Source organism: Dipodomys merriami, unplaced genomic scaffold (genome assembly GCF_024711535.1).
Source record: "Dipodomys merriami isolate MVZ:Mamm:240054 unplaced genomic scaffold, mDipMer1.0.p SCAF_388, whole genome shotgun sequence".
NCBI classification, from domain to species: Eukaryota; Metazoa; Chordata; class Mammalia; order Rodentia; family Heteromyidae; genus Dipodomys; species Dipodomys merriami.
Genome location: NW_027205470.1, coordinates 353,742 through 378,437, shown reverse-complemented (window position 1 = coordinate 378,437; position 24,696 = coordinate 353,742). Strand labels below are relative to the sequence as shown.

General features: G+C 41.1%; 1 protein-coding gene across 1 annotated transcript; it reads left to right on the top strand.

The window, feature by feature from the left end:
* The first annotated feature begins 6,768 nt into the window (after nucleotides 1-6,768).
* Nucleotides 6,769-23,535, top strand: LOC138805124 (MAPK-interacting and spindle-stabilizing protein-like). Its single transcript, XM_069989719.1, has 4 exons — nucleotides 6,769-6,898; nucleotides 15,682-15,703; nucleotides 16,425-17,114; nucleotides 18,903-23,535. Exons 2-4 carry the CDS (start codon nucleotides 15,686-15,688, stop codon nucleotides 18,912-18,914), a joined length of 720 nt encoding a protein of 239 aa, XP_069845820.1. The 5' UTR covers nucleotides 6,769-6,898; nucleotides 15,682-15,685; the 3' UTR covers nucleotides 18,915-23,535.
* Nucleotides 23,536-24,696: the final 1,161 nt, after the last annotated feature.

Here is a 24,696-nt window from a genome sequence, read left to right as displayed (position 1 = left end):
TAACGATCATTCAAGGTCAGAATTTGGGTTTACTTTAAATTGTAAACCAGTTGCTAGATTTTTTTTTTTTATTAACTTACTGAGAATCAAATGAGAACATGACTTTCTAAAGGTTCATTTATTCTACAGAAAATGTCAGAGTCATTCCAGAATAGGTCTTTCTCAACCTGGAAGATTTATACCATTGTCAAACATAAATTTCATTTCTCACTGGTAGCTTTAGAAATAGTGATTACAAGAGTTGAAGACTTGGCTCAAGAAGTAGAGTGTCTGCCTAGTAAACATAAGGCCCATACCACCAGAAAAAAAGAAAAATAATGATAACAGGATTATAGCTTGTAGATGCTAAAGCAGCTATTTTTTTTCTACTTTCCTCTTTGAAACTCTGAGCCTGTTATTTTATGGAAATTCTGCCATTTACAAGCAGCCACAAATCTCCATTGGTAGCCAGAGTCCCTAAGTAGTTTCTTTCATTCTTTTAAATTGAACTTAGATAAACATTGAGGAACTGAACATTTACAGCTCAATATTTAGGAAGCTTAGTAGTGTTTTTATCTTCAAGTTCCAAGTAACTCTTCATATCTTCCGAGTGAACTTCTTTAATGGAAGACCAAAGCTTATAACATACTGAGCACTAAGATAAAAATGACAACATTGCAAATTTACTATTAAGAATAGGACAACATTTCTAGAAACATTAAATATTAGGCCAGTGTAATAAATGAAATGGCATCCTGTCTCACTAGTAAACCTAGACAGATTGCTCAGTTTTTCTTCTGATGAGCTGTCTACCCTTTTTTAAATATAGTAACTGAAATTTGTTTTTGAAACTGTTTCACCATGTAGCTTAGCCTGCCCTCAAACTTACTCTGTAATCCAGGCTACAAATCCTCAATTTTCCTCCCTTGGCTTCTCAAATGCTGGGATTACAGACATGAGCTACTAGCCTAATTAATAACTAATTTCTTGATGCTAATTTAACTAAACAAGGAACTTTTTGCCAGGATTGAGAGAACTCTGACTCATAAAGTTCCAAGTTAGAACAATGTTTCTTAATTATTGCTGCTTTTATATTGATGTATTGCCCTATCTTGCAGTTTTGCTGTTAAAGATGGCATTTTTCAACAATTGCTTGAAGATAAAATTTTAACAAACAGAATTAAACCAAGAAAATCTGTTATCATTATCTTCTAGCTCTTTTTTTTTTTTTTTTTAATGGGAGCCTGGGGCTGGGGGGCTATCCTGGGGCTTAAACTCAGGGCCTGAACACTGTCTCCGAGTTTGTTTTGCTCAAGGCTTGCATTCTATCACTTGAGCCACAGCTCTGCTTAGGAGATAGGAGACATAGACTTTCCTGCCCACACTTGCTTCAAACTGCGATCCTCAGATCTCAGCCTCCAGAGCAGCTAGGACTTCAGGCATACGCCATTGGCACCAGGCAATCTAGCATTATTTTCTCAATGGTCTAGATTCACTTGGTCTCTGTAAGAGGTATGTATCAACTAGAACCTTTTGTAGCTGTGATCAGGCTCGGTACATTATAATACCCATGTGAGGATAAATATCTTCTGAAGATGCTAGTTACCTTTTACGAAGGCAGACAAGTCTTACACTACCTCACCTTTCTTGTGGCTCTTTTGTAGATTACTGAGATGTTCATCATATTAACCAGTGTAACACTTCCTAAATACCTGTCTTTGGTGAAAGAAAAATAGTGTGGTAAAGATTACCCACCCATGAGTATAGGTTTGTTTGTTGTTGTTTTTTTTTTTAACCAGAATTTGATATGACTTTCTGTTTCTATGAAACAATTATTTTAAATACTTTTCTTTTGGAACTAACTTTTTAATCAGTGTAGAAATATCTATGGGATGACTAGCTTATGAATATTCTGTTTAAGGGTAGTTTTTAAAAAATATATAATTATGTTATCTTTTATAATGTTAAAATATTAGTGTTTATATGAAAGTCAAGATCTAAGTAGCTTTTCATACAATTCAAACTGACTGCCTGTGATATATTTTCTCTAGCTTGTCAATTTTTTTCAATGTCAAGGTATTAACATTTTTAAACTGTTGCCATGTGTAGCATTGTAGCATCCATTAAATGAGAACAGGAAAGAGACTCCTTTGTATTTTTTCTTTGGTGTTTGCTGCAGTTTGGGAAGTAGAAATTATAAAGGCTTGAGAAGGGGATTATTTATCTTGAAGGAAAAAGGTTTTTTTGTCAGTCGTGGGACTTGAACTCTGGGCCTAGGTGCTGTTTCTGGGCTCCTTTTTGGGCAAGGCTAGCACTGTAGCACTTGAGCCATTGTGCCACTTCTGGCTTTTTTGTGATTTATTGGGGATGAGAGTCTCATGGACTTTCTTGGCTAGGCTAGCTTCAAACTTCAATCCTCAGATCTCAGCCTCCTGAGTAGCCACTCCACATGGCAATTTTTTTTTATCATGAGGAGTTTGGGACCTACAGTGGTTATCTTCCTCTGTTTTTGTGAGAATGCAGTTGGAAGAACATCAGTTTTCAAACATTCATAAAAATGTGTAAAATATACTTATTAAACTATATAAAACAAGTTTTGAGAAGTGTAAGGAGATAGAAATCTAAATAGAAAGTTTGTGACTTTGTAAGTTGAACATTTGAAAAGGATAAATTCAGTCCAGAAAGCATTCAGCATGATGGAAATGTGTGGGGCTTATTGCTAAGAAAATAGAGCTGAAAAGAAACAAGATAAAATATTAAAGTTTAGGCATGACCTCAAAAGGCTTGACAGTAAAAGGAAACTACTTAATCATTAATAGCTAGTCTGGACCAGATATTTAACTGTGCTTCAATAATCATGCTAATCAGGAAATAAATGACTTCTGTTTTACTCGGCAGTTTTTCAGGACATAGTCCTCCTTTAAAAAAACAAAAAAACCTGCAACATCTTGATTCATACTGTGATTCTTGAAATATGCTGAATGGAATTTTTTTTAGTCTTGTTGAGCATTTTGTATAAAGGGTCGTAAGTGGTCTTTCTATAACCATGCCATGGTCCTAAATAATTCATAGAGGGAATGGTTTAATTTAAAGGAGATCTAATCGGAAGATTAAAGGAAGCTTTTAGTCAGCTTGTGGCTAGCCTTATTGATTTGGTAATCAAACTTTTTCCTGAATTTCAGCTAATGACTGTGGTCAGAGTGAGTTTTGATTCCTTATTAAAAATATATATATAAAGAACATCAGTAATTAGAAATATTTTAAAAAGTAGAAGATGTGCAGCAAATAGGACTCATCATCATATAAACCACATTTCTTTTTATTTTAAAAAACACATAAAATATTATTTATTCATGAGCCAAAGCCATTAAGAAGCTAAATCATCAACTTCCTGTCCCTGAAGTTTAGATCATTTTATAGATCCAAGTAATAAGGGACTTCCTATGAGACAAAAACCCTGAGGTCTCTCATACTCTTCATTAAAAATATTTGTCACTTCTTGCTATAATCAGAATCCAATAACAGCTTTATGTTGTTTTTAGAAAAGCAGATTTCACCAGAAAATAGACTTAATTACAAGGCATTCTGTATACAAAATAATGTTAAAAATGACAATGATAGTGATTGAGTGCTCAAATGAAAAATTATTTTATGTCAAGAAACCTATGAGCAAGTATCTTTGCTAGTTTATTTCAAACATAATTTTACATTCATTTTTTATTTCTAAGGAACAGACAGCAAAAACGGTTTTCATTATTGATAGCCTACTAGAAATGAACAGTTCTAGAGTTCTACAGTCTGTATATGGGCTGGGAATGTGGCCTAGTGGTAGAGTGCTTGCCCCTAGCATACATGAAGCCCTGGGTTCAATTCCTCAGTACCACATAAATAGAAAAAGCTGGAAGTAGTACTGTGGCTCAAGTGGTAGAGTGCTAGCCTTGAGCAAATGAAGCTGAGGGACAGTGCCCAGGCCCTGGCCAAAAAAAAAAAAGTCTGCAGATGGTATTCTAACATTAAAACATTGGACATAAATGGAGGCAGTTTTAAAAATAGATTGGCTTACAAGTAGAAATGTAAACTAATGGCTATCCAAATTAAAAGGAATTTAAGGCACAAATTCAAACTCAAAGCTAAAGTCTATTTTATCCTATTTTCTTATTGAAGAGATTACTTGAATCCTATATCTTTTCCTTCATTGACTTTAAAATGTAGGTAATATTTGTTATGTGGTTTCCTGAGGATTTATCTTTCCTAAAGAGATGACCCTTGGAGCATACTTGAAAATAATTGCTGTACCAGCTGATCAGTACTAATTTAAGGAATGCTAGGATTTTGTAGTATTATCCGAGGTAAATCCTGTAGAGTCACATTCACTTTTATTTTCTTTTTTTTTTTTTTCCAGTCGTGGGGCCTGAACTCTGGGCCTGGGCGCTGTCCCTTAGCTCTTCAGCTCAAGGCTAGCGCTCTACCACTTGAGCCACAGCGCCACTTCCGGCTTTTTTCTTTTTGCTTATGTGGTGCTGAGGAATGGAACCCAAGGCCTCAGGCATGCAAGGCAAGTGCTCTACCACTGAGCCACCTTCCCAGCCCCTCACATTCACTTTTAGAAATAACAATACAATTTGAACTTCCAGGTCAGACTCTGCAATTAGATGAATAATTCCAATTTCCTCCTGCCCTTCATAAAGTTGATGTTTGTCTAACATCCTAAAAGTTGATTACATTTACAGGATATAAAGATCCATTTTGTCATGTTTGTAATCTGAGCTTTCAGACTTGAGGGCCATGCTGTAGAACTCAAGGAAGTTTACTCAAATTATACTACTGCTACAACTGGATCAATTATATGTCAAGTGTGAACAATGAGATTCTAACTTCACAAAGCTATTCTCTGCTCAGTCACCCACTGCTACTCCCCGAAACAGATTTATTTCCACCTTTTTTTTTTCCATCAAATGTTTCTTCTTGGGTGTGAGTTTAAATCATTTGATCTGATTAAATTTTCACTTCTTAATTAAATCTTCATATGTGAAACCAAAGGCCCTGTGTTTTGTTTTAAAAACATACATTTGCCTCACACATTCAACTTTGAAAAGTAGATAATGAGAAAGCTGTATTCTTCACTGAAATACATTTTGTGGTTCTTAATGTATCCATTTGAGTCTTCCAAAAGTAGGGGCGAAGGTAAGATTGGATGTGCAAGATTTATTACATGTGAAACAAGGTTGAAGAGAAGGGAGGGATCAGAAAGTTCAGGAAGTGGGTGCACCTTGCAGGTCTGACTCTTAGGAAAGGCTAGAACTGGGCAGGGTTATTTTGAACAAGTGTAGATGGGGGTGGAGTGTCGTTAGAGTGAAGTTTTTCTGTAGATAAGCCTACATGAGATGGGAGACAAAACGCTCTGGAAAACATCCACCATACTCAGTTATTAGCTGGTGGCATGGGTTACCCATTACTTGGACGCCAAAGGAGCAAGACCAGGGTGATACAAGGTACTTTGCTTGAACACATTTTTTTTAACCAAAAAGTATTTTCATGCAATATTCTAAAATTGGATTTTTTTTTCAAAAACTGATGAAGATATCAAAATATTAAATCAAGGCCAGACCATATGACATTTCCTGTTGCCAAAGGCACTACTTATTCCCTGCCCCTCTTGAGGTCAGATGTTCCACATAAATGTAATTGTCCAGATTCAAATCCAAAAATAGGTCTGTCTTGGTCTTAGGTATTCCAAGTTTCCTTTACTATTATTTTTTTCTATATGAAAATTATTCATGTGGTAGAGCATGTGTGTTGAAATAGAGTTCCTAGTCAAAAATCCACTCTGTGTTAACTATATAAAATAACTTTATTTAGTAGCTAGCGGTCTTCTTGAAGGCTAGAATCATATGTCAATCATTGGCTTGCCATCAAATCCTTGTTGAAAGTCTTCTTTCTTTGCATTGATTTTTTTTTGGGGGGTGGGGGTGTTCGGTCGTGGGGTTCGGCCTGGGCTCGCCCCCTGAGCTCTTGCACTCTACCCTTTGAGCCATTACATCATTTTTTGGCTTTTTCTGTGATTTATTGGCGGTAAGAGTCTCACAGACTTTCCTGCCCGGGATGGCTTCGAAACAGAAAGTTCAGATCTCAGCCTCCGGAGTAGTTAGGATTACAGGCCAGCGCTACCAGCACCGGGCTTGCCTTGCTTAACTCTCAAGTTTGGCCTGAGGCTCTGGTCCACCTCTTCGATCACCGGCCTGCTTAGACCTGGTGCGAACCCGCGGAGCAGAAGGAATCCAGAATCTGCTCTCACTGGAGCTGGGCGGCGCCAGTGGCTGACTGTAATCCTAGCTGCTTAGGGCCAGAAGTGGAGCTGTGTGGCCCAAGGGGTAGCGCGCTAGCTTTGAGCGCAAAGGCCCAGCGACAGCGCCCGGTCCCCGAGTTCAAGCCCCGGGACCTGAAAAGGGGGTGGAGGGAGAAAAAGAAAAGATCGCGGACGAAGATGGAAAGCGTGTTAGGGATCCTACGTAATAAATGTTTAAGAGAGAGCGAAAAGACTGGTGGGCCGGCATTATCAATAGAACATTATTCAAAACCAAACATTAGAACGCATCAGCTCTGCAGGCAGGCAGGCCACCGCGGCGCGCGACGGGAGCCACGCAGCAGGGCTGGCAGTTCCTCCGGGGACCAGCTGGGGGCGCGCGCGGCCGGCCGAGGAGCGGAGAGCGCGGGCGCGCGCCGCCGGGCGGGCAGGCAGGCACGGGTGGGCGGGGCGGCGCTCACGCGCTTCCTGTTCCGGCGCCGGGAGGAGCCGCGCGCTGCTGTGGTGCTGCCTCCGCCGCTGCCGTCCGTGCGACTGCCGCGCGGTTCTTCGGCGTCTACTTCCCTGGGAGCCATCGCCGCTGCTGCGCTGTGCCTCGGGCTCCGATCGTGCCAGGTGAGGCTGCTTTGGCGCGGGCGGGGTAGCGGAGGGGGGGTCTGCGGAGCGGTGGGCGCGGGACTGGCGGGAGCGGGGCGCGGTGCGGAGGCGCCGGGAGTTCACTCCATTCCCCCGGGGGCCCCGCGGCTCCGGGTCCCCCCGCCGCACGCCGACGGGGCTTCCGTCGGCCGTCGGGACGGCCGGGCGGGCTCGCGGCGCTCGAGCCTCCCGAGGCCCGGCGAGAGTCGGGGCGCGCCGCCGGCCTCCCCTCCCCCACCGGGCCCGGCGGGCGCGACCCGCTCCCCAGGCCGGTTCGCTCCGGCTGATCCCGGGCTCCCTTTGTTCCTCGGGCCCTGCGGGGCCGCGGGTCTCGCGCCCCTGGGCCCTGACCCCCGCCGCCACTACCCCGTCACTTCATTCCTAATAGAAAAGGCCCGCAGGGACTCATCGCCAGCGTCCCCCGACGTGGGAGCGCAGCCATTAGGTGACAGCGTTCTCGGGGGTCGTAGCGTCCACGCGTACTTTGGGCTCTCCTGACGACTCACCTACCAACGCGGGGTCACATTCTTCCTGGGAGCTCGCTTTGTGCGTGATCGCTTGTCAATAGTCGCACCATTTCCCCCTCCCCCCCCCTCCCTTTACTTGGGAAACTACGAGTCAGGCCTGACCGCGCGCGAGGAAGACTACACACGTGCCCACCTGGAGAAAGCCCCAGCCTCACTGCCGGGCTGGCCTGCAGCAGTATTCCCGGAGCCCTTTGTGTATAGCCGTGCTCTCTGGTCCGGAGGAACAGAAACTTGTGTACAGGTGTCTCCCCGAGACCCTGAGGCAAAACTTTGCTTCCGAACACCCTGGAACTGCATACGTGGTTTTGTTCTGGGAGCAAGGGTGATGCCGTCCCTTCTCCTGCAACCCCCAGGACCAGTATGTTTGGGAATTGAGATAGCTGGGTTCTTATAGCTTAGACAGGCGAAGATTAACCCCAGCAGAGTCAGCTTTTTCCCGACCTCAGCCCAATTCCAAAATGAATACTTGTACGGGATCTGTGGCTGGCCTGTGGTGGGAGCGCTTGTGTGGCTGGCCTGTGAGAACCGGGGTTCAATCCCCAACGCTGCGAAAAAGGGGGAAAAAAGACCTGCGTAAATAGAATATTTAGTCCATCAATGAGATTCAATAAAAACTGTTAAGTAGCATCAGATTCGATTTTTATCATCAAATGAGCCGAACTTGGGAGTTTTCACTCATGGCAGGGGTTTCTGGCTTGAAAGCTGCTTATAAAGTTTTCTGGACCTATTGTAGCAGTTGTGAAAGTCAGCATTTGTTGAGTTTTTGCTCTGTGCCAGCCAGTGACTAAGAGATTTGTTTCTGTCTCAGCAGTCTGTGAGGTGGAGCCTCTTCTACCTTGCACCTTTGAGGTTTGGAGAATTGGACTTGTCCAGAATCCAGCCAGCCAGTGAAGAACTGCAGTTTTAATTAGGCAGCCACTCTTTAAATTTATACTATATGCAAATACATATGAAGGAAGATAAGAAATTTGATACTTTTAGTATACAACCATTTAGTCTCCATACATTATTACTGACCCATTCTATACAGGTGAAGAAACTGAAGTGGCCCTGAGATAAGCTGGCTAAGTGAATGGATTCAAATTCTTGTCTAAGGTTTCACTCCTAAAACTTTCATGTTGCTTTCTTTTTTCTTTGCTTTGTTCCAGCCAATCTGAACTGCCCATGAGTCCCCACAGATTTTCCACAAACTTAACCCTAGAGCCTGTATAACATTCTACTCCTTTATTTTCCTTCTAGACTGCAGAGACACCACTTCGCCAGAATGTCTGTGCTATGCTACTAGCTTCCAAAAGCACAGGTGTCCAAAAAGTATTTAAATAAATTGTAAAAGCTACTATGGGGATCGAAAGTGTTCAAAAACTTTGTACCCCAGTTCCTCCAGTTGCCCAGTTTTTTTTTTAATGAAATGTAATCTGATAAATGAGCCAATATTGGAAGTGGCGCTGTAGCTCAAGTGGTAGAGCGCTCGCCTTGAGCTGAAGAGCTGAGGGATAGCGCCCAGGCCCAGAGTTCAAGTCCCACGACCGCCAAAAAAAAAAAAAAAAAAGAGCCAATATTATTTGTCTTCAGTGCAATAGCATCAGCCTGTCCCATACTAAAATCATCACAAAAATCTTGATTTCCCTTAGTGTAAATCCTTGTTTCCTCTTAATATATTTCTTTAGTGCATCATAGATTGCTGTGTTACTGTTCAATTATCTTTGAGGTAGCTAGGAATTATTGCGTGTGTGTGACTGCGTGTGTGCGAACGTGCTCACATGGCATGCTGGAAATCAGGGCCTCTTGTTCTTCCTAAACTTTATATGCTCATAGTTGGCACTCTACCACTTGAGCCTTATCTCCACTGTAGCATTTTGGAAGTAGACTCTCTTTGGATGTTCCTGCCTGGGCTAACTTTGAACCTTGATCTTCCTGGTCTCAGCCTCCCAAGTAGCTAGGATTTTAGGCGTAAGTCACTAGGGCCCTTTGATAGGAAAATGGTCTCTTGTTAGAGGTTTGCTTTTATCAAAAGGATTGATGTTCAGCTTTCATGGATATATGCTCTCAAATGTTTATCAATCACGATTGGGTGACCCTCTGAAGTATGGCTTGTAAATCCTAATGGACTGAGTTCAGCTTTCTTCTGGTGATTGAATTGTCAAAATTACTGAAGTATAACATACATTACTAGTACAAAAGAAATTTTATACTCTGTTATAGAATTCTTGCCTCATAAAATATTTTTCAGATAATGGATATGTTATGTCAGGAAGTAGTAATGGAAAATTTTGGAGTTAATATTATACCAAAAAGAAAAAAAAAACCTTTTGTAGTATTTTTGAGACACAATCTCACTTTGTGCCCGGGCTGACCTTGAACTCACATTCTCCCAAATAACAACAGCTTCCCACATACTAGGATTGCGGGCAGGCATCACTATAAAAACATACTTAATTCAAAACTTATTTGACAAGTGCAAGATTACATTATCCTCATTTTTAATAATTAGCATCATTCAGATTTTTAGAATAATTTTTTAGAAAATTGAGACCTTTTTACATTCTGCAACTTTGTTCAGGTTGAATCACTATAACCACCCTTATGGTTTTACCTTTTTAAAATGAATGTATATCCCAGAGAGATTGGAATGCTTCCAGTTAACATGAACACTATTTAGCCTAAGCATGGAGAGCAAATTACTAAGGCAATAATGGAACAGCAAAGTATACTGTTTGTAATGGTTTTAGTTGGGGTTTCAATAGTATCGTCATAAGATTCTCATCCTATCTTCCGTACTTTGATTTTGAATTTAAAGTTTTAGTTGAGTGGTAAATCAGTATGTTGAATAATCTGTTGTATGAAACTTTCTAACTAATATTAACAGAATATTGTGTATATGTTTTTCAAAAACTGCCTGGAAAAGTGCAATCTGGAAAACCTGAACAGCAACACCATATGAAACTGAATGGGTCACTTTGTTAATCTCTACTCCAGAATTAATGTGCACTTCATTACAGAAAAGCTCACCCTACTCAGAAAGCCTGTCAGTCTTATGTAGACTTTAAACTTAATTATACATTCATAGCTTCTTCTACCATTAGTCCTTAAGAGTAATTGGCTATGTACTCTAGTGTATAACAAATCTTATTACTTAAGTAGATTGTATTTTCTGTACATTCAAGATGCATTTTTGATACCTCTGAATAAAAAAGATACAGCTTTATGCCTTAAGCTTATACCTGTAATCCTAGCTATTCAGGAGGCTGAGATCTGAGGACAGTGGTTCAAAGCCAGCCCGAGGCAGAAAAGTCCCTAAGACTCATAACACCAATAAACTACTCAGAAAAGGCTGGATGTGGAGCTGTGGCCCAAGTGGTACAGCACTAGTCTTTTGCAAAAAGAAGCTCAGGGACAGAGCCCAGGCCCCAAGTTCAAGCCCCAGAACAGACACCTAAAATAAATATCTTAAGGATGACCCAGTATAAGTATATTCATATAATTATATGGTAGTTCTAAGAAAAAAACTATGAGATCAACCCATTAGATACTGAACAATCTTCTGAAGAAATTGTTTGGCCTAATTTTTAAAGTAGTGAAACAGGAATAAATAAATCTAGTATCATAGAATAAATAAAAGCTTTCTCTGTGGGGCTAGGAAGGTGGCTTAGGGGTAGAGTGCTTGCCTTGCATGCATAAGGCCCTGGGTTTGATTCCTCAGCACCACATAAGCAGAAAAGGCTGGAAGTGGCGCTGTGGTTTAAGTAGTAGAGTGCTAGACTTGAGCTGAAGAGCTGAAGGACAGTGCCCAGGCCCAGAGTTCAGGCCCCACGGTTAACACACACACACACACACACAAGCTTTCTCTGTATAGTTTTGTTAAAACTGAAAATGAGAATCATACTTAAACATTTAAAACATTTTCAAGAGAATTGGGGGGAGCAAGGTCACTGTTCTTATCACCGGTAAACGTTTCATTGTTTGAAAACTACCTCGTGCTTAAGAGAAAAGAGCTCTAAATATTGGAAAGAGAAAGTAAATTTAATTAAATAAGAATCAATTGTCGCCGGGCACCGGTGGCTCACGTCTGTAATCCTAGCTACTCAGGAGGCTGAGATCTGAGGATTGCGGTTCAAAGCCAGCCCAGGCAGGAAAGTCCTTGAGACTCTTATCTCCAATAAACCACTTGAAAACTGGAAGTGGTACTGTGGTTTAAGCGGTAGAGCGCTTGCCTTGAACTGAAGAGCGCAGGGACAGCGCCCAGGCCCAGAGTTCAAACCCCACGACCGACCAAAAAAAAAAAAAAAAGAAGAATCAATTGTCATTTAAGAATAAAATAATCCAGCAAGGCGCTGGTGGCTCATGCCTATAATCCTAGTTACACGGGAGGCTGCAGAGAATCATGGTTTGGAGCCAGCCTGGGCATGAAAGTCTGAAACATATCTAATAAACTACCAGAAAAAGGAAGAAGCTGGAAGTGGATCTGTAGCTCAAGTGCACTAGTCTTGAACAAAAGAACATAAGAAATGCATAAGAGGTCTAACTTGAAAATCTAAGGCAGGTTAGGGGCACACACCTTTAAGCCCAGCTACTCAGGAGTCTTAAGTAGAAAGATTGAATGCATGAGTACATTTCCAGCTTAGGTGAACATAGAGATCCCCATCACACCCCAAAAAGGTAAAAGTGAGCAAACTAAATGACAAGTATGGCAACTAGAAAAAGATGCCTGTTCTTAAATGAGAATTGTGTCTCCTAGATTAATCTGTAAACAATGCATTTCTAACCAGAATACCAACAGGTTTTATTTTTTACAAAATAATCTGGAAAAAAGTGAACAAGAATGTTTAGGAAAATTTGAAAAGAAGTATAAGGTAGTTGGCAATAAAATCTGTTTTAAAATACAAAGATGCTACAGTGCAGATGAACAGAAGAGTCCAGTGTACCTGTGGGAGTAACTTGTCAAGCACTAGGCTCTGAAGCCTGACTATACATGGATTTGAACCTCTACTCTATGTATCAGTAGCTTAAGACCTTAAGTTAACTTGTTAAACTCCCTTTTTCCTGGCTTTAAGTGGGGATAGAGAAGTGATAATAGAATTGGTATCATTGGAACACATCTGTTCTATGCCAAACTCTCAATAAATACTAGTTGTCAGTAACTGTAGTAAAATGCGTTAAAGAGAATTTGTTCGATTAGTTGAGGAAAGGCTATATTATTTGGTAATTACTGCTTGGTAGAATTGAAAGATTTTAGGCAAGAAGCCACGAATATACTATAAGAAAGATTTTTTTTTTAATCTTGGAGTGGCCCTTTCTAAATAAAACCACAAAATCCAGATGTTACATGTAGAGGAAAATTAATGAGCTACATAAAAAAATAGCTCTCAAGGGGCTGGGAAGGTGGCTCAGTGGTAGAGCACTTGCCTTGCATGCATGAGGCCCTGGGTTCAACTCCTCAGCACCACATAAGCAGGAAAAAAAAAAGGCAGAAGTGGTACTGTGGCTCAAGTGGTAGAGCACTAGCCTTGAGCTAAAGAGCTGAGGGACAGCGCCTAGGCCCAGAGTTCAGGCCCACGACCGGACCAAAAAAAAAAAAGCTCTCAAAATCTCTATAATTATAAAGAACTTCAGAGTGGTGCTCCAGTGGTTCATACCTGTAATCCTAACTACTCAGGAAGCTGAGATCTGAGGACCATGGTTCGAAACCAGCCTGGGCAGTAAAGTCCATGAGACTCTTTGTCTCCAGTAAACTACTAAAGCCAGAAGTGGCACTGTGCTCAAGTGGTAGAGGACTAGCCTTGAGTACAAAGGCTCAAGGATGGTACACAGGTCCTGAGTGTTCAAGCCCCAGGACTGGCAAAAAAATAACAAAAATTAAAAGAACCTAGGAGGTAATTTTGCCTTGTATATGACATTGTGTTCTTTTGCTTGCTAACAAAGCAGTGAGGAAGAAAAATGAGGATGTCTTACTAACTAGAAAATGATTAAGGACAAAAGACCAAGTCAAAAAACAGGCAGAAAACCGGTGCCAGTAACCACTTAGGAGGCTGAGATATGAGGATCGTGGTTCAAAGTCAGCCTGGGCAAGAAAGTCCATGATTACCTCCAATTAACCACCAGAAACCCAGAAGTGGTGCTGTGGTTCAAGTGGTAGAGTGGTTGCTTTGAGCTGAAGAGCTCAGGAACAGCGCCAGGCCAAGTTCAAGTTCCACTACCAACAAAAAAACAAAACCAGGCAGAAATAAGCCAAAAAGTGATGGCCCAGGTACATAAACAGATTTTCTGGAGTGATGGATATGTTCTGTATTTTGTTTGATGGTGGTTACAGGGGCATATACAGTTGGCACAGCTCTGACTTGAGCACTTAAAGTTTTTTGTGGGTTTTTTTTTGAGGGGGAGGGAGTCCGGTTGTGGGCCTGAACTCTGGGCCTGGGCGCTGTCCCTCTCTGGGCCTGGGCGCTGTTCCTCAGCTCTTCAGCTCAAGGCTAGTGCTCTACCACTTGAGCCACAGTGCCACTTCCAGCTTTTTTTTTTTTTTTTTTTTTTTTTTTTGCTTATGTGGTGCTGAGGAATTGAATCCAGGGCCTCATGCATGTAAGGCAAGCCACCTTCCCAGCCCAACACTTAAAGTTTTATATCCAGAGTTAATTATACTTCAGTTTAACTTGAAGTGTTTACTAGGTATAAGATTTGACATTTTAAGTACATCATGAAATTGTCTAGTATGGCCCTGGGTTCCATCCTCAATACTACAGTTGATAAGTAAATAAAAATTAGTAAAATTGATGGCAATAAATTCACTGAACTATAAATAGGATATTGAAATATTTTACCTTCCAAACTGGATGCTATTGGCTCATACCTGTAAGCTTACTATTCAGGAGCTTGAGAGCTGAGCATCACTGTTCAAAGCCATCCCAGGCAGAAAAATCCCTGAGACTCTGTCTCCAGTTAACCGTTAAAAGCCCCCAAGTCAAGATGTGGTAGTCTTATGGGGGGGGGGGAGGGCTGGGAAGTTGGCTCAGTGGTAGAGTGCTTGCCTTACATGCATGAGGCCCTGGGTTCGATTCCTTAGCACCACATAAGCAGAAAAAGCCAGAAGTCACGCTGTGGTTCAAGTGGTAGAGCAGTAGCCTTGAGCTAAAGAGCTGAGGGACCGCGCCCAGGCCCAGAGTTCAGGCCCCATGACTGACAAAAAAAGAAATGAAGGAACACTATACCCAGGTCCTTTGAGTTCAAGCCCTAGTACTGGCACCGTGGGTGTGGGTGTGTGTAAATTAATGTGAGACTGATTTTAGATTTCAAATTTTGGTAAAATCTAAAGGTAAGAGAAGTGAATGTAAATTGGCATGAAATTTTCAGATGGATTTTAGGATTTTAGATAAACTTATTGACTATGAATTCTACAACTTCTGGTGCTTTTTCCTGATGTTATATGCTAATGTTATAAACAATAATTGTTCTATATCATTGTTTAAAATCTAAACTGACACAAAAATCAAAGTATAAATTGTGGCTCTGAGAGGTTAGCTGGGCCTTTAGTCTCTACTGTTTGAAGGTTGCAGCAAAGTCATCTTTCCAGGGATCTCTTGATCACTCAAGATCACTTGAGTAAGAATTTTTTCCTTTATTAAAAAAGGTGATATAAGCAGGGTGCTGGTGGCTCATGCCTATAAATCCTACTATTCAGGAGGCTGAGCTCTGAAAATCACAGTTCAAAACCGGTCCAGGCAAAAAAGTCCATAAAACTCAAACCACTCAGAAAAAGTTGGAAAGTGGCTCTGTGGCTTACCTGGTAACCTTGCATACATGGAGGCTCAGGGACGGTACCCAGACTCAAGCCCCAAGACTAGCCAAAAAAAAAGATGGTGATATAAATGTAGATTCCACTCTGATAGTATGAAACCTTGTACCAGTGGGTCCCATCTGTAATCAGCTGCTTAGGACCAGAGATGAGTTAGAATCAATACTAGTATGGGAAAAAACTTAACAAGACCTCATCTCAACAGAAAAATCTGGGTGTAGTAACATGTACTTTTCAGTCCAGGCTAGCCAGGGCTCTCTAACACCCTATCTAACAATAACCACCAAAAAGGGCTGGAGTTTTGGCTCAGACAGTGGAATGCTACCTACTACATGTAAAGGCCTTGGTACAGACCCCATTACTAAGCAAAAAAAAAAAAAAAAGGAAATATATATCTATATATGTAAAAGAAGTGGTAAGCACTGATTGTGAAATTTTCTTTCTTTCTTTAGGAAAATGTCTGATGAATTTTCGGTAAGTTTGATGTATTTATCTTTGGTAAGGTTTTTGGCTTTTAAGAAAAATACCCTAACTGTAGATCATCTTAAGTATTTTAATTTGAAAAGAATACTTTTTTGTGATGCGTAGATTTGGGGGGACATGTGATTTGCTTTTATTTACACAGATGCAGCATGTTTAAAAGGTTCATGAATTCTTAAGTGAAGATTTTTGTGTTCTTTTTTATGTAGTAATAGTCCCAGCATTCACTGAAAATTATTTTATGCCAAGCAGTATGTCCAGTGTATTACACAAAGTATCTGTCTTGTGGGGGGTTGAGGATTTAGCTCAGTGGAACAGCACTTGCTTGGCCTGGCAAGTGTAAGGCCCTGCTCTGTCCTCAGCTCTACAAAAAGCAAATAAATAAGAAGGCTAAAAAAAGAAACTATCTCCTTTAAGAATAATCTTAACCCTGAAACTGCTTTTGAAAATGCGGAGTTTCAGAGAAGGTATGTGACTTGGAGTAAAGCCAGGATTTGAATCCAGATCTTGACTCAAATTCTGTCTCCTTAATTACTGTACCCTGTTGTGTTAATACAACACAGAAAGACAGCACAATATGACTGGTTGTATTTGGAAAAAGTTGAGCTCCTCTGAAGAATTGGCACTCTAAAGTTGATACTAACCACTCATATTCATGCTTGGTCTGCCTTGTACCTGGGTGAGATAGCTAAGACATACCTATTTTGTATTCCAGTTGGCAGATGCACTACCTGAACATTCACCTGCCAAAACCTCTGCTGTGAGCAATACAAAACCTGGCCAACCTCCACAAGGCTGGCCAGGTTCCAATCCTTGGAATAACCCAAGTGCTCCACCATCTGTGCCATCTGGACTCCCCCCAAGTGCAACACCGTCCACTGTGCCTTTTGGACCAGCACCCACAGGAATGTACCCATCTGTGCCTCCCGCTGGACCACCGCCAGGACCCCCAGCACCCTTTCCTCCTTCTGGACCCCCACCCGGTGGTCCTTATCCAGCTCCAGCTGTGCCAGGCGGCCCCACAGGGCCATATCCTACACCAAATATGCCATTTCCAGAGCTACCTAGACCGTATGGTGCTCCCACAGATCCAGCTGCAGCTGGTCTAGGTCCATGGGGATCCATGGCTTCTGGACCTTGGCCACCTGGAATGGGAGGGCAGTATCCTACTGCTAATATGCCATACCCATCCCCAGGGCCCTATCCCACTCCTCCTCCCCAAGCACCAGGAGCAGCACCACCTGTTCCATGGGGCACTGTGCCGCCGGGAGCCTGGGGACCACCAGCACCTTATCCTGCCCCTGCAGGGTCATATCCCACGCCAGGACTCTATCCTACTCCCAGTAATCCTTTTCAAGTGCCTTCAGGACCTTCTGGTGCTCCACCAATGCCTGGTGCCCCCCATGTGAGTGTTGTTTGCTATGTCGCATGTACTAATAGTCATGTAAGCACAACTAGATCATTGTTCCTCCCAATTCTGGGTGGCAAATTAACAAGCTTTTGAAACTTGGACTGGGGGGGTGTAACTCAGTGGCATATGCAAGGCAAGGCCCTAGGTTTTATCCCAAGCTCTGCATCTAAAACTTTTAAGCGTTTGAATGTGTAAAGTAAAAAATGTGGGCTGAGAATGTGGCTTAGTGGTAGAGTGCTTGCCTAGCATGCATAAAGCCCTGAGTTCAATTCCCCAGTACCACATAAACAGAAAAGGCTGAAAGTGATGCTAGCCTTGAGCCAAAGAAGCTCAGGGGCAGAAGCTTCAGCCCTAAGTTCAAGCCCCAGGACTAGCAAAGAAAAAGGAATAATGTGAAGCCTTCAGGGATGGCATGATAAAGGATGACTGAGCAGAAGTGTTCCTTCTTAGAGATAGAAAATGTGTCTGAAGACCCTCAGAGACCTCAGAGACTTTGTAATATAGTAAGCAGAGTTTTCAGTAGCATCTTGAGACAAACTCTGTGATGCATTTCATTGGGCTGTCTTATTGTGGGATGTTTTAGTTTGTTGTGTATCTCTCATCTCTCAGTGTTTTATTAAATGACTCCAAAGCGTAGATGAGTAAAAGCAACCTCTGTCTTGCTTGATTAAAGAGGTGGATTTTTAGAAAACTTAAGGCATTGGTTTGGTGGCAAACATAGCCCATTTTCCAGGCAATTCTCTTTGATATTTCTCAGCCAAAGTTTTGGCAGATTCTTAAAACAGCATTGAACCCAAGATTATACCTCTATTCTTGATTGTCAGTTGCATGTAATGCTTTATGCTTTCTTGCCAACCAAACTGGAATAAGATTGACATTTTAATTGAGAAGCCTGTCTTGAGTATATAACAGAACAGAAAAACAACCTATTTCTGTGAGGTAAGCCAAATGATTATCCATTCAGGATTCTCCTTAAAAAGAAAATTGGTTAACTTTCCCCCCACCCAACCCCACCAGTTGTAAAGCTTGAATTCAGGGCCTGGGTGCAGTCCTGAGCTCTTTCACTCAAGACGAGCACACTTGAACCATAGCACCACTTCCAGTGTTCTAGGATGGTTAAAGGGAGAGAAAAATCTTAGACTTTTCTGGTCTGGCTAAGCCTTGAACCACAATCCTCAGATCTCAGCCACCTGAGTAGCTAGGATTACAGGTGTGAGCCACCAGCACCCAGCTTGATAACTCTTACACCTTAAGATAATGAATTAGATCTCCAACTAGATTCATTAAATAGCCACCTCAGCTTTAAAAGAAAAAATATAGATATATGCTGTTTGGCTTATACCTGAAATACATGCTACTTGGGAGGTTGAAATCTAGAGCACAGAGGTACAGAGCCAGCCTGAGCAGAAAAATCTGTAAGACTCTGTGTCCAGTTAGCCAACAAAATAGTTAACATTTTTCTGGAGTCATGGCTCAAGTGGTAGAGTGCTGGTTGTAAACAAGCAAGCCTAGTAAGAGTTCTAGCCATGGTACCAGCTTCCCCCCCCCCCCAAAAAAAAAAAAAAGTATATACATCTTAATGAATTTAATGACTCAAAATTTCTTCAGCTTACTTCTTGTTAGATATATTCTCTAAAAAGTACTTTTTTGCAAAATGTATGTCAGTGACTGAGATGACGTGTTAGTTTATTAAGCAATTAATTATTTTAACCCACATCAAGGAATTAATAATAAGCTCCGGTTACAACATCCAAAAGTTGACTTTTCTTTTTTCTGTTGCAGTCTTACCATTAAGTTAACAGTGGATGAAGAAATGATGCTTTGCTTGTTGAAGTACGTGTATGTGTACACCAGTGCATATATCGGATTTGCTATTTCTCTGTTGGTAGAGGCCACTCATGAAACAACAACTCTAGCACCTCTCAGAAGATACCTGCCTCTTGAACTTGGATATGTAGTTCATCAAATGGATGCATTCGGATAAAAACGGAAGCAAATCATTCAGATGTGATTTTTTTAACTTGGTTTTCATGGAAGTTAAAGTGATTGAAGTATTTGGAATAGTTCTTTGATATGATTTGTTTAAATCATGAAACTGCACCATTACAATTTTAAGGCGTTACATATGGATTACTGCGAGAATCTGCAACTATGTTGGCAAATTATTTCAAGTAGTTTTCTATAATCACATTTATCCCAAAGTGACATTGGAAACAATCACACTATAACCTAAACAAACAATTCTCCTTGATGTGCTGCTCTATAGGATAAATAAATGTGGTCCTCTTATGATTATGTTTTGGATAGATTTTTTTTTTTAGTTGTCAGATATTGAGTTCACTAGCCAAACAATGTTCATATTTATCCTTGAGCTTTGAGTAAAATTTTCTGATCTTTTATTTTTGCCACACAGGTTATATATAATACTGAAGTCTGCCATTTATGAAAACTTTGTGTTGCTGAGGTGGAACCCAGGGCCTTTGCACATGCTAGGCAAGCACTCTAGCACTGTGTACCCCTCTAGCCCTAACTTTCTAAAATCTATGCCAACGTTTATGTAAGTTATATTATTAGAGAATCGATGGTCCCTTTGTGTTGCTTTAGAGTGGTTTATGAAGGAAAGAAATAATTCTCTCCTTTATTTTGAACCTCAAAGTAGATAAACGCTGGGAATTGTTTCATTGCAACAGTTGCTTCATTGTAATTTTATACCCATAAAACCTGAGGCAGCTCTGCTCAGCCCTTTCCCTGTAGCCTCCTCCCCTGACCCACTCAGAGTTCTTTGCAGACAGCAAATCCCTTGACTCTTCCCGATAGGGATAACCGGCACAGTAGAGGTCTATTGTAAGAACAGAGCAGTTATATTGAGAAAACTAAGTCATGCCGATATGACTGCTCTGTGCAGCGTGAATCAAAAAAGTAGCTTTCAGAGCTATGTCTTTGTTTCCTACATAGTTTACAGAGTCTGTGTTAATGGCTAACAGTTCCGTTCTGTATTTGTTGACAAGTGAATAAGTGGAATTGAGTACCATCGTTTTTTTAAAAGTTATTCTCTAGCTCTAACACTGAAAAGATAAGCTGTAGATCTCTGCAACTGAATTTAAAGCCATGTTACTGTATTGCTTAGGTGTTGACTATTCTGAATCTGTAACATCCAAAACAATCCTGGTAACTTTTGACACCTTGCCTATAAATCAGAGACTTAGGTTTGGGATCGACTTGATCTTATTTATATCAGAAATGTTTTGGACTTCTGAATGTATTCATTGGGTTTCTAAAATGTATTCTGAAATTACTCTGACTGGTATGCAAATTTTATGCTTGAGTTCTGTTTTTATTTTGAAATAAAATATTCAGTAGCTTATTTCTTGTATAAGTAAAGTGTCAAGAATATTAAATTTGCTGGGTGCCAGTGGATCACACCTGTAATCCTAGCTACTGCGGTGGCTGAGATCTGAGGATCATGGGAAAAGTCCATGAAACACAAATCTCCAATTAACTACTCAAAAAAGCTAGAAGTAAGAGTTGTGACTCAAATGGTAGAACACTAACCTTGGGCAAAAAAAGCTCAGAGACAGTGCCCAGGCCCTCAATTCAAGCCCCAGGACTTGCGTGCGTGTGTGTGCGTGCGTGTGTGTGTTAAGTGCGTATGTTTTTTTTTAAAAACCATGTTAAATGCTGCCAGTTGAATGGTGGTTTTGAATAACTACCTCCTTTTCAAAAAAAACAAGGTGGTCACTTTAGAAAGTAATATTCAACCTTTATTTAAATCTCCCTTAAGTATATGTTAAGAGTCAAACTTTCAGAATAGGCTAAGGTAGACACTTAATTTGCTTAGGTATTTTAAGACTAGGAAGTGTTCCAGGACTGCTCTTAAACAGCTGTAACAATAGTCTTTATTATACATCTTTGCAAGATAGGAGCGGCTATCTACAATACCCTAGTATCCTGTTGTCAAACTAGCCTCACAAACTAGTCTACAAGTAAGCTTTGTGAACTATGATGTAATTTTCAGGCAATATCAAGATGTCGGCTAATGGGAAGTATATGAGGGATAGGAAGAGTAAGATGGCCACAAAGATATCTGGTTATTTTGGCTGTCCGGGATCGACAACTAGTTTTGCTTGTAGTACTTAAAACTACATAGTTTGATCAAAAGAAGAGATAACAAGTGTGGAGTCCATTGAAGAGGATTTGAAGGATAATGAGTCAAGGGTCTGAGATGACGCCCAAGTGTGTGAGGTGACTGCCCATGATCGGTCTGCCCACCATGCTCTGCATGCTACTGCCACCTAACTTGTAAGACTTCAAGACTTGTATCTGGGAAGTCTTCCTTGTTGAACTAAGAATGGGATACTAGAATTGGTGGTGTTATTCTTCCTGTACAGAGCATTCTTCCGTAGTTGCCTTGGGGTGAGATGGGAAAGTCTCCATTTCTGTGGGAATGATGGGCTAACTCAAGGCCTGGGCCTTGTCCCTGAATGTCATTTGCCCAAATCTATGCTCTACCACTTGAGCCACAGCACCACTTCTGGCTTTTTCTGTTTAGGTGATAACTGAGCAATCACCTAGAGCTTCATGCATGCTGGGCAAGCACTCCACCACTAGGCCACATTCCCAGCCCCAAAAAGTATTTTTAGGTTCAGGATAGAGTTTCAGTGAACAAATGGGAGAACATCAGATAAGAAATGGTTTGGGGTTTTTGTTTTGTTGTGTTTGTTGGTGGCGGGGGAGTTTTTTTTGTTTTTGTTTTTGTTTTTCACTTAGGGAATGTGGTATTGCTTTTAGAAAGTCAGACTGGGCTGGGTGCTGGTAGCTCATACCTGTAATCCTAGCTACTCAGGAGGCTGAGATCTGAGGATCACAGTTCAAAGCCAGCCCGAGCAGGAAAGTCCATGAGACTCCAATTAGCCACCAGGAAAATGGAAATGGGCTGTGGCTCAAGTGGTAGAGCTCTTGCCTTAAGCTGAAGAGTTCAGGGACAGCACCCAGGCCCAAGAGTTCAAGCCCCACAACAGACAAAACAAAAACAAAAAAATGCTGGGCTGAGCTTGGTCTATGGAAGAGACTGCTTATTACCAAGGGTACATGGTTAAGGGAGTTTAAATGATGTAGTATGCTGAAGAGCAGGCTTTAGACAAGAGATTTTTAGATATGAGATAGCTAGAATGTGTTCAAGAACAGTGTTACTGGACTTGGAATCATGTAGGTTTTGAACTGTTGAGCCCAAATATCACTATGGAAACCTTAAAAAGGTCCTTTAGGCCCTCATTTATACAGTGCTCCTTAAAGGAGGCTTTGCTGTTCTAACCACAGTTGCCACGTTTGTGTGCTACTTCACAGCTCTAAGGCCACAGCCCTATTATATGTAAAGTACCATGTTGCTTGTTCAGATATAGATACACATTTCTAGTTACCCAAAGGGCAAAGAAAATGAGGTGAATTTGGGGTCTTAGTACAGTCAAGTCTTTTCTAGAAGTTGTTTACCATGGTGTATATTGCCTCCCAGATAGTTAAGCACAGACCTTCAAGTGTGGCAGGTACTTGAAAAGCATAAACCTAAACTGAGATGCATCCCACTGGTAAACTGCTTAGAAAGTATGTGGCTTGCAGGGAAGACCAGTTTTAGTAAAGCAATATTGAAGATAGACACTATTGTGTTTATTTTCAGAGTTCTACCAAGGAAAACAAAAATTGCCAATAATGTAATCACTATTCAAATATTCTGCAAACTTCTGTAGCCAGAAGTTTTCAGAACTGAAGACTGTTCATTCAACGCAGGTCTAAGGCCCAGTGGTTAGATAAGAGATGAAAGCCAATCCCTGTCCTTGAGAAGCTCAGAGTCCAAGGATGACCTTACAGAGTGTGTTAATACATCCATGATTAGCTTCCTAGATGGGAGTGTTTGAGGATAGTGACTCTTGACCAATCCTGGGGCATTTGGAGGTCAAAGTGTGACCTGCTTTTTTTTTTTTTTAATTAAACATCACTAAGATGTAGTTCGAGCAGTATGACTATTCTAGTATGTAAATAATAGGATGTTTTTCCTCTTCCCCTAGACAAAGGCTCCTTGGCTGCCTGGCCCTGATAAACAGATGTGTTACCATTCAATAAACCAGACTCAGAGGTGCTCTGGAATTTTTTTCCTTGAAATTATGCATTTCCATTTACTTAATAATGAAAATTTTAATGTATAACATTGTCTATGCCTTTTAAGTTAAAACTGCCTAAAATGTGATGAGAGATATACATTTGTTTGTACTATGAACAATCTAAAGTGTTAGGTTTTCTTACCTGCTGCTATATTTGTAAACAAAGACAAATGTTTCTTCAGAGGTAACTAGAGATAGGCTATTGATGTAATAGTTGATTTTTTTTAAAGATACACTTGCTTGCTTTTTTAAAATTAATTATACCTGGAAGCTGTTTGTAAAAAAAAAAAATGTATTTTCTTGGTTTCACAGTTTTTTCATGTGTTTTATTCTGCTGGCCCAGTTTTGAGTAAGTCCACAGCCTGATTGACTTGCCTGCTGTAAAGAAAACAAGCGCCTGAAATACACCTCTCTGCACGTGACCTGCTTCACTGAGGTACTGGGAAGGGCCCTTCCTCTATAAGCCCCCTTCTTCCACTCCCTGCAAGGCGAGGCCACTGTGTAACTAGGTTATCTGCCGAGGTCCAAAACCTCCCTCGGCAACCTCCTTTCTGATGGCAGAGGGGTTGCCACCACTCCCACTTCTGGGACAAACAACAGCTATTATCCTAACTGCTGCCCATTTAGTAAAGGCCACATTCCCATTCACAGGAGTTTCAGTGTGAGCAGGGGGAAGAACGAATGTTTTGGAAGAGATTTCTGCTTTTTACCTTGTAATTGAGCAACATAACAACCAAATTTAAGTTTGAGGTTTTGGTAATCCATGTCCCAAAGTGGCCACCTACAATTAAGCCATAACATATTTAGTGAAAAGTCCATTCTGGAGCAGGAGCAGTTGTTCATTTCTCTGTTGGGAAATGACAGCTCAGACTGCAGCGTGGTGTTTGGGAAGTGAGAATCAGCTCACTGACAGGAGGTTGCACAGAACAGGAAGCCTCAGAATGTGACACACGTTCCTGGGTCACCCTGCCCAGGCAGGGCCTTTTTACCACTATAGTAGTACTTGGCACTAATCCTTAAAGCAAAATTACTCATTGTGATTTTTTCTTTAAAAAAAGAAGAAAAAAGCTTACCTACACAAAACAAACTGTAAGTGGCCATATATCTCAATTTGCCTAGAACAATTTTGATTTGTGTTTTCCAGGCATTTATTAATACCCAGCTAGGTGTGGTGGCTCATTCTTATAATCCCTAGCCATCAGGAGATTGCAATTTAAAGGGAAAAGTTCGATAGATAAGATGGTGCAGAGGCAGGCATCTGTCATCCCAGCCGTGAAGGAAGTATAAATAATACGGTTCAGTCTCCATAAAGTGAGACCCTATCTCAAAATAATAAAAGTAAGACAGGCCCCCATGGTTCATGCTTGTAATCCCTAGCTTCTCAGGTGGATGGAGGCTGGAGTCTTAGAGGATCTTGGTTGAAA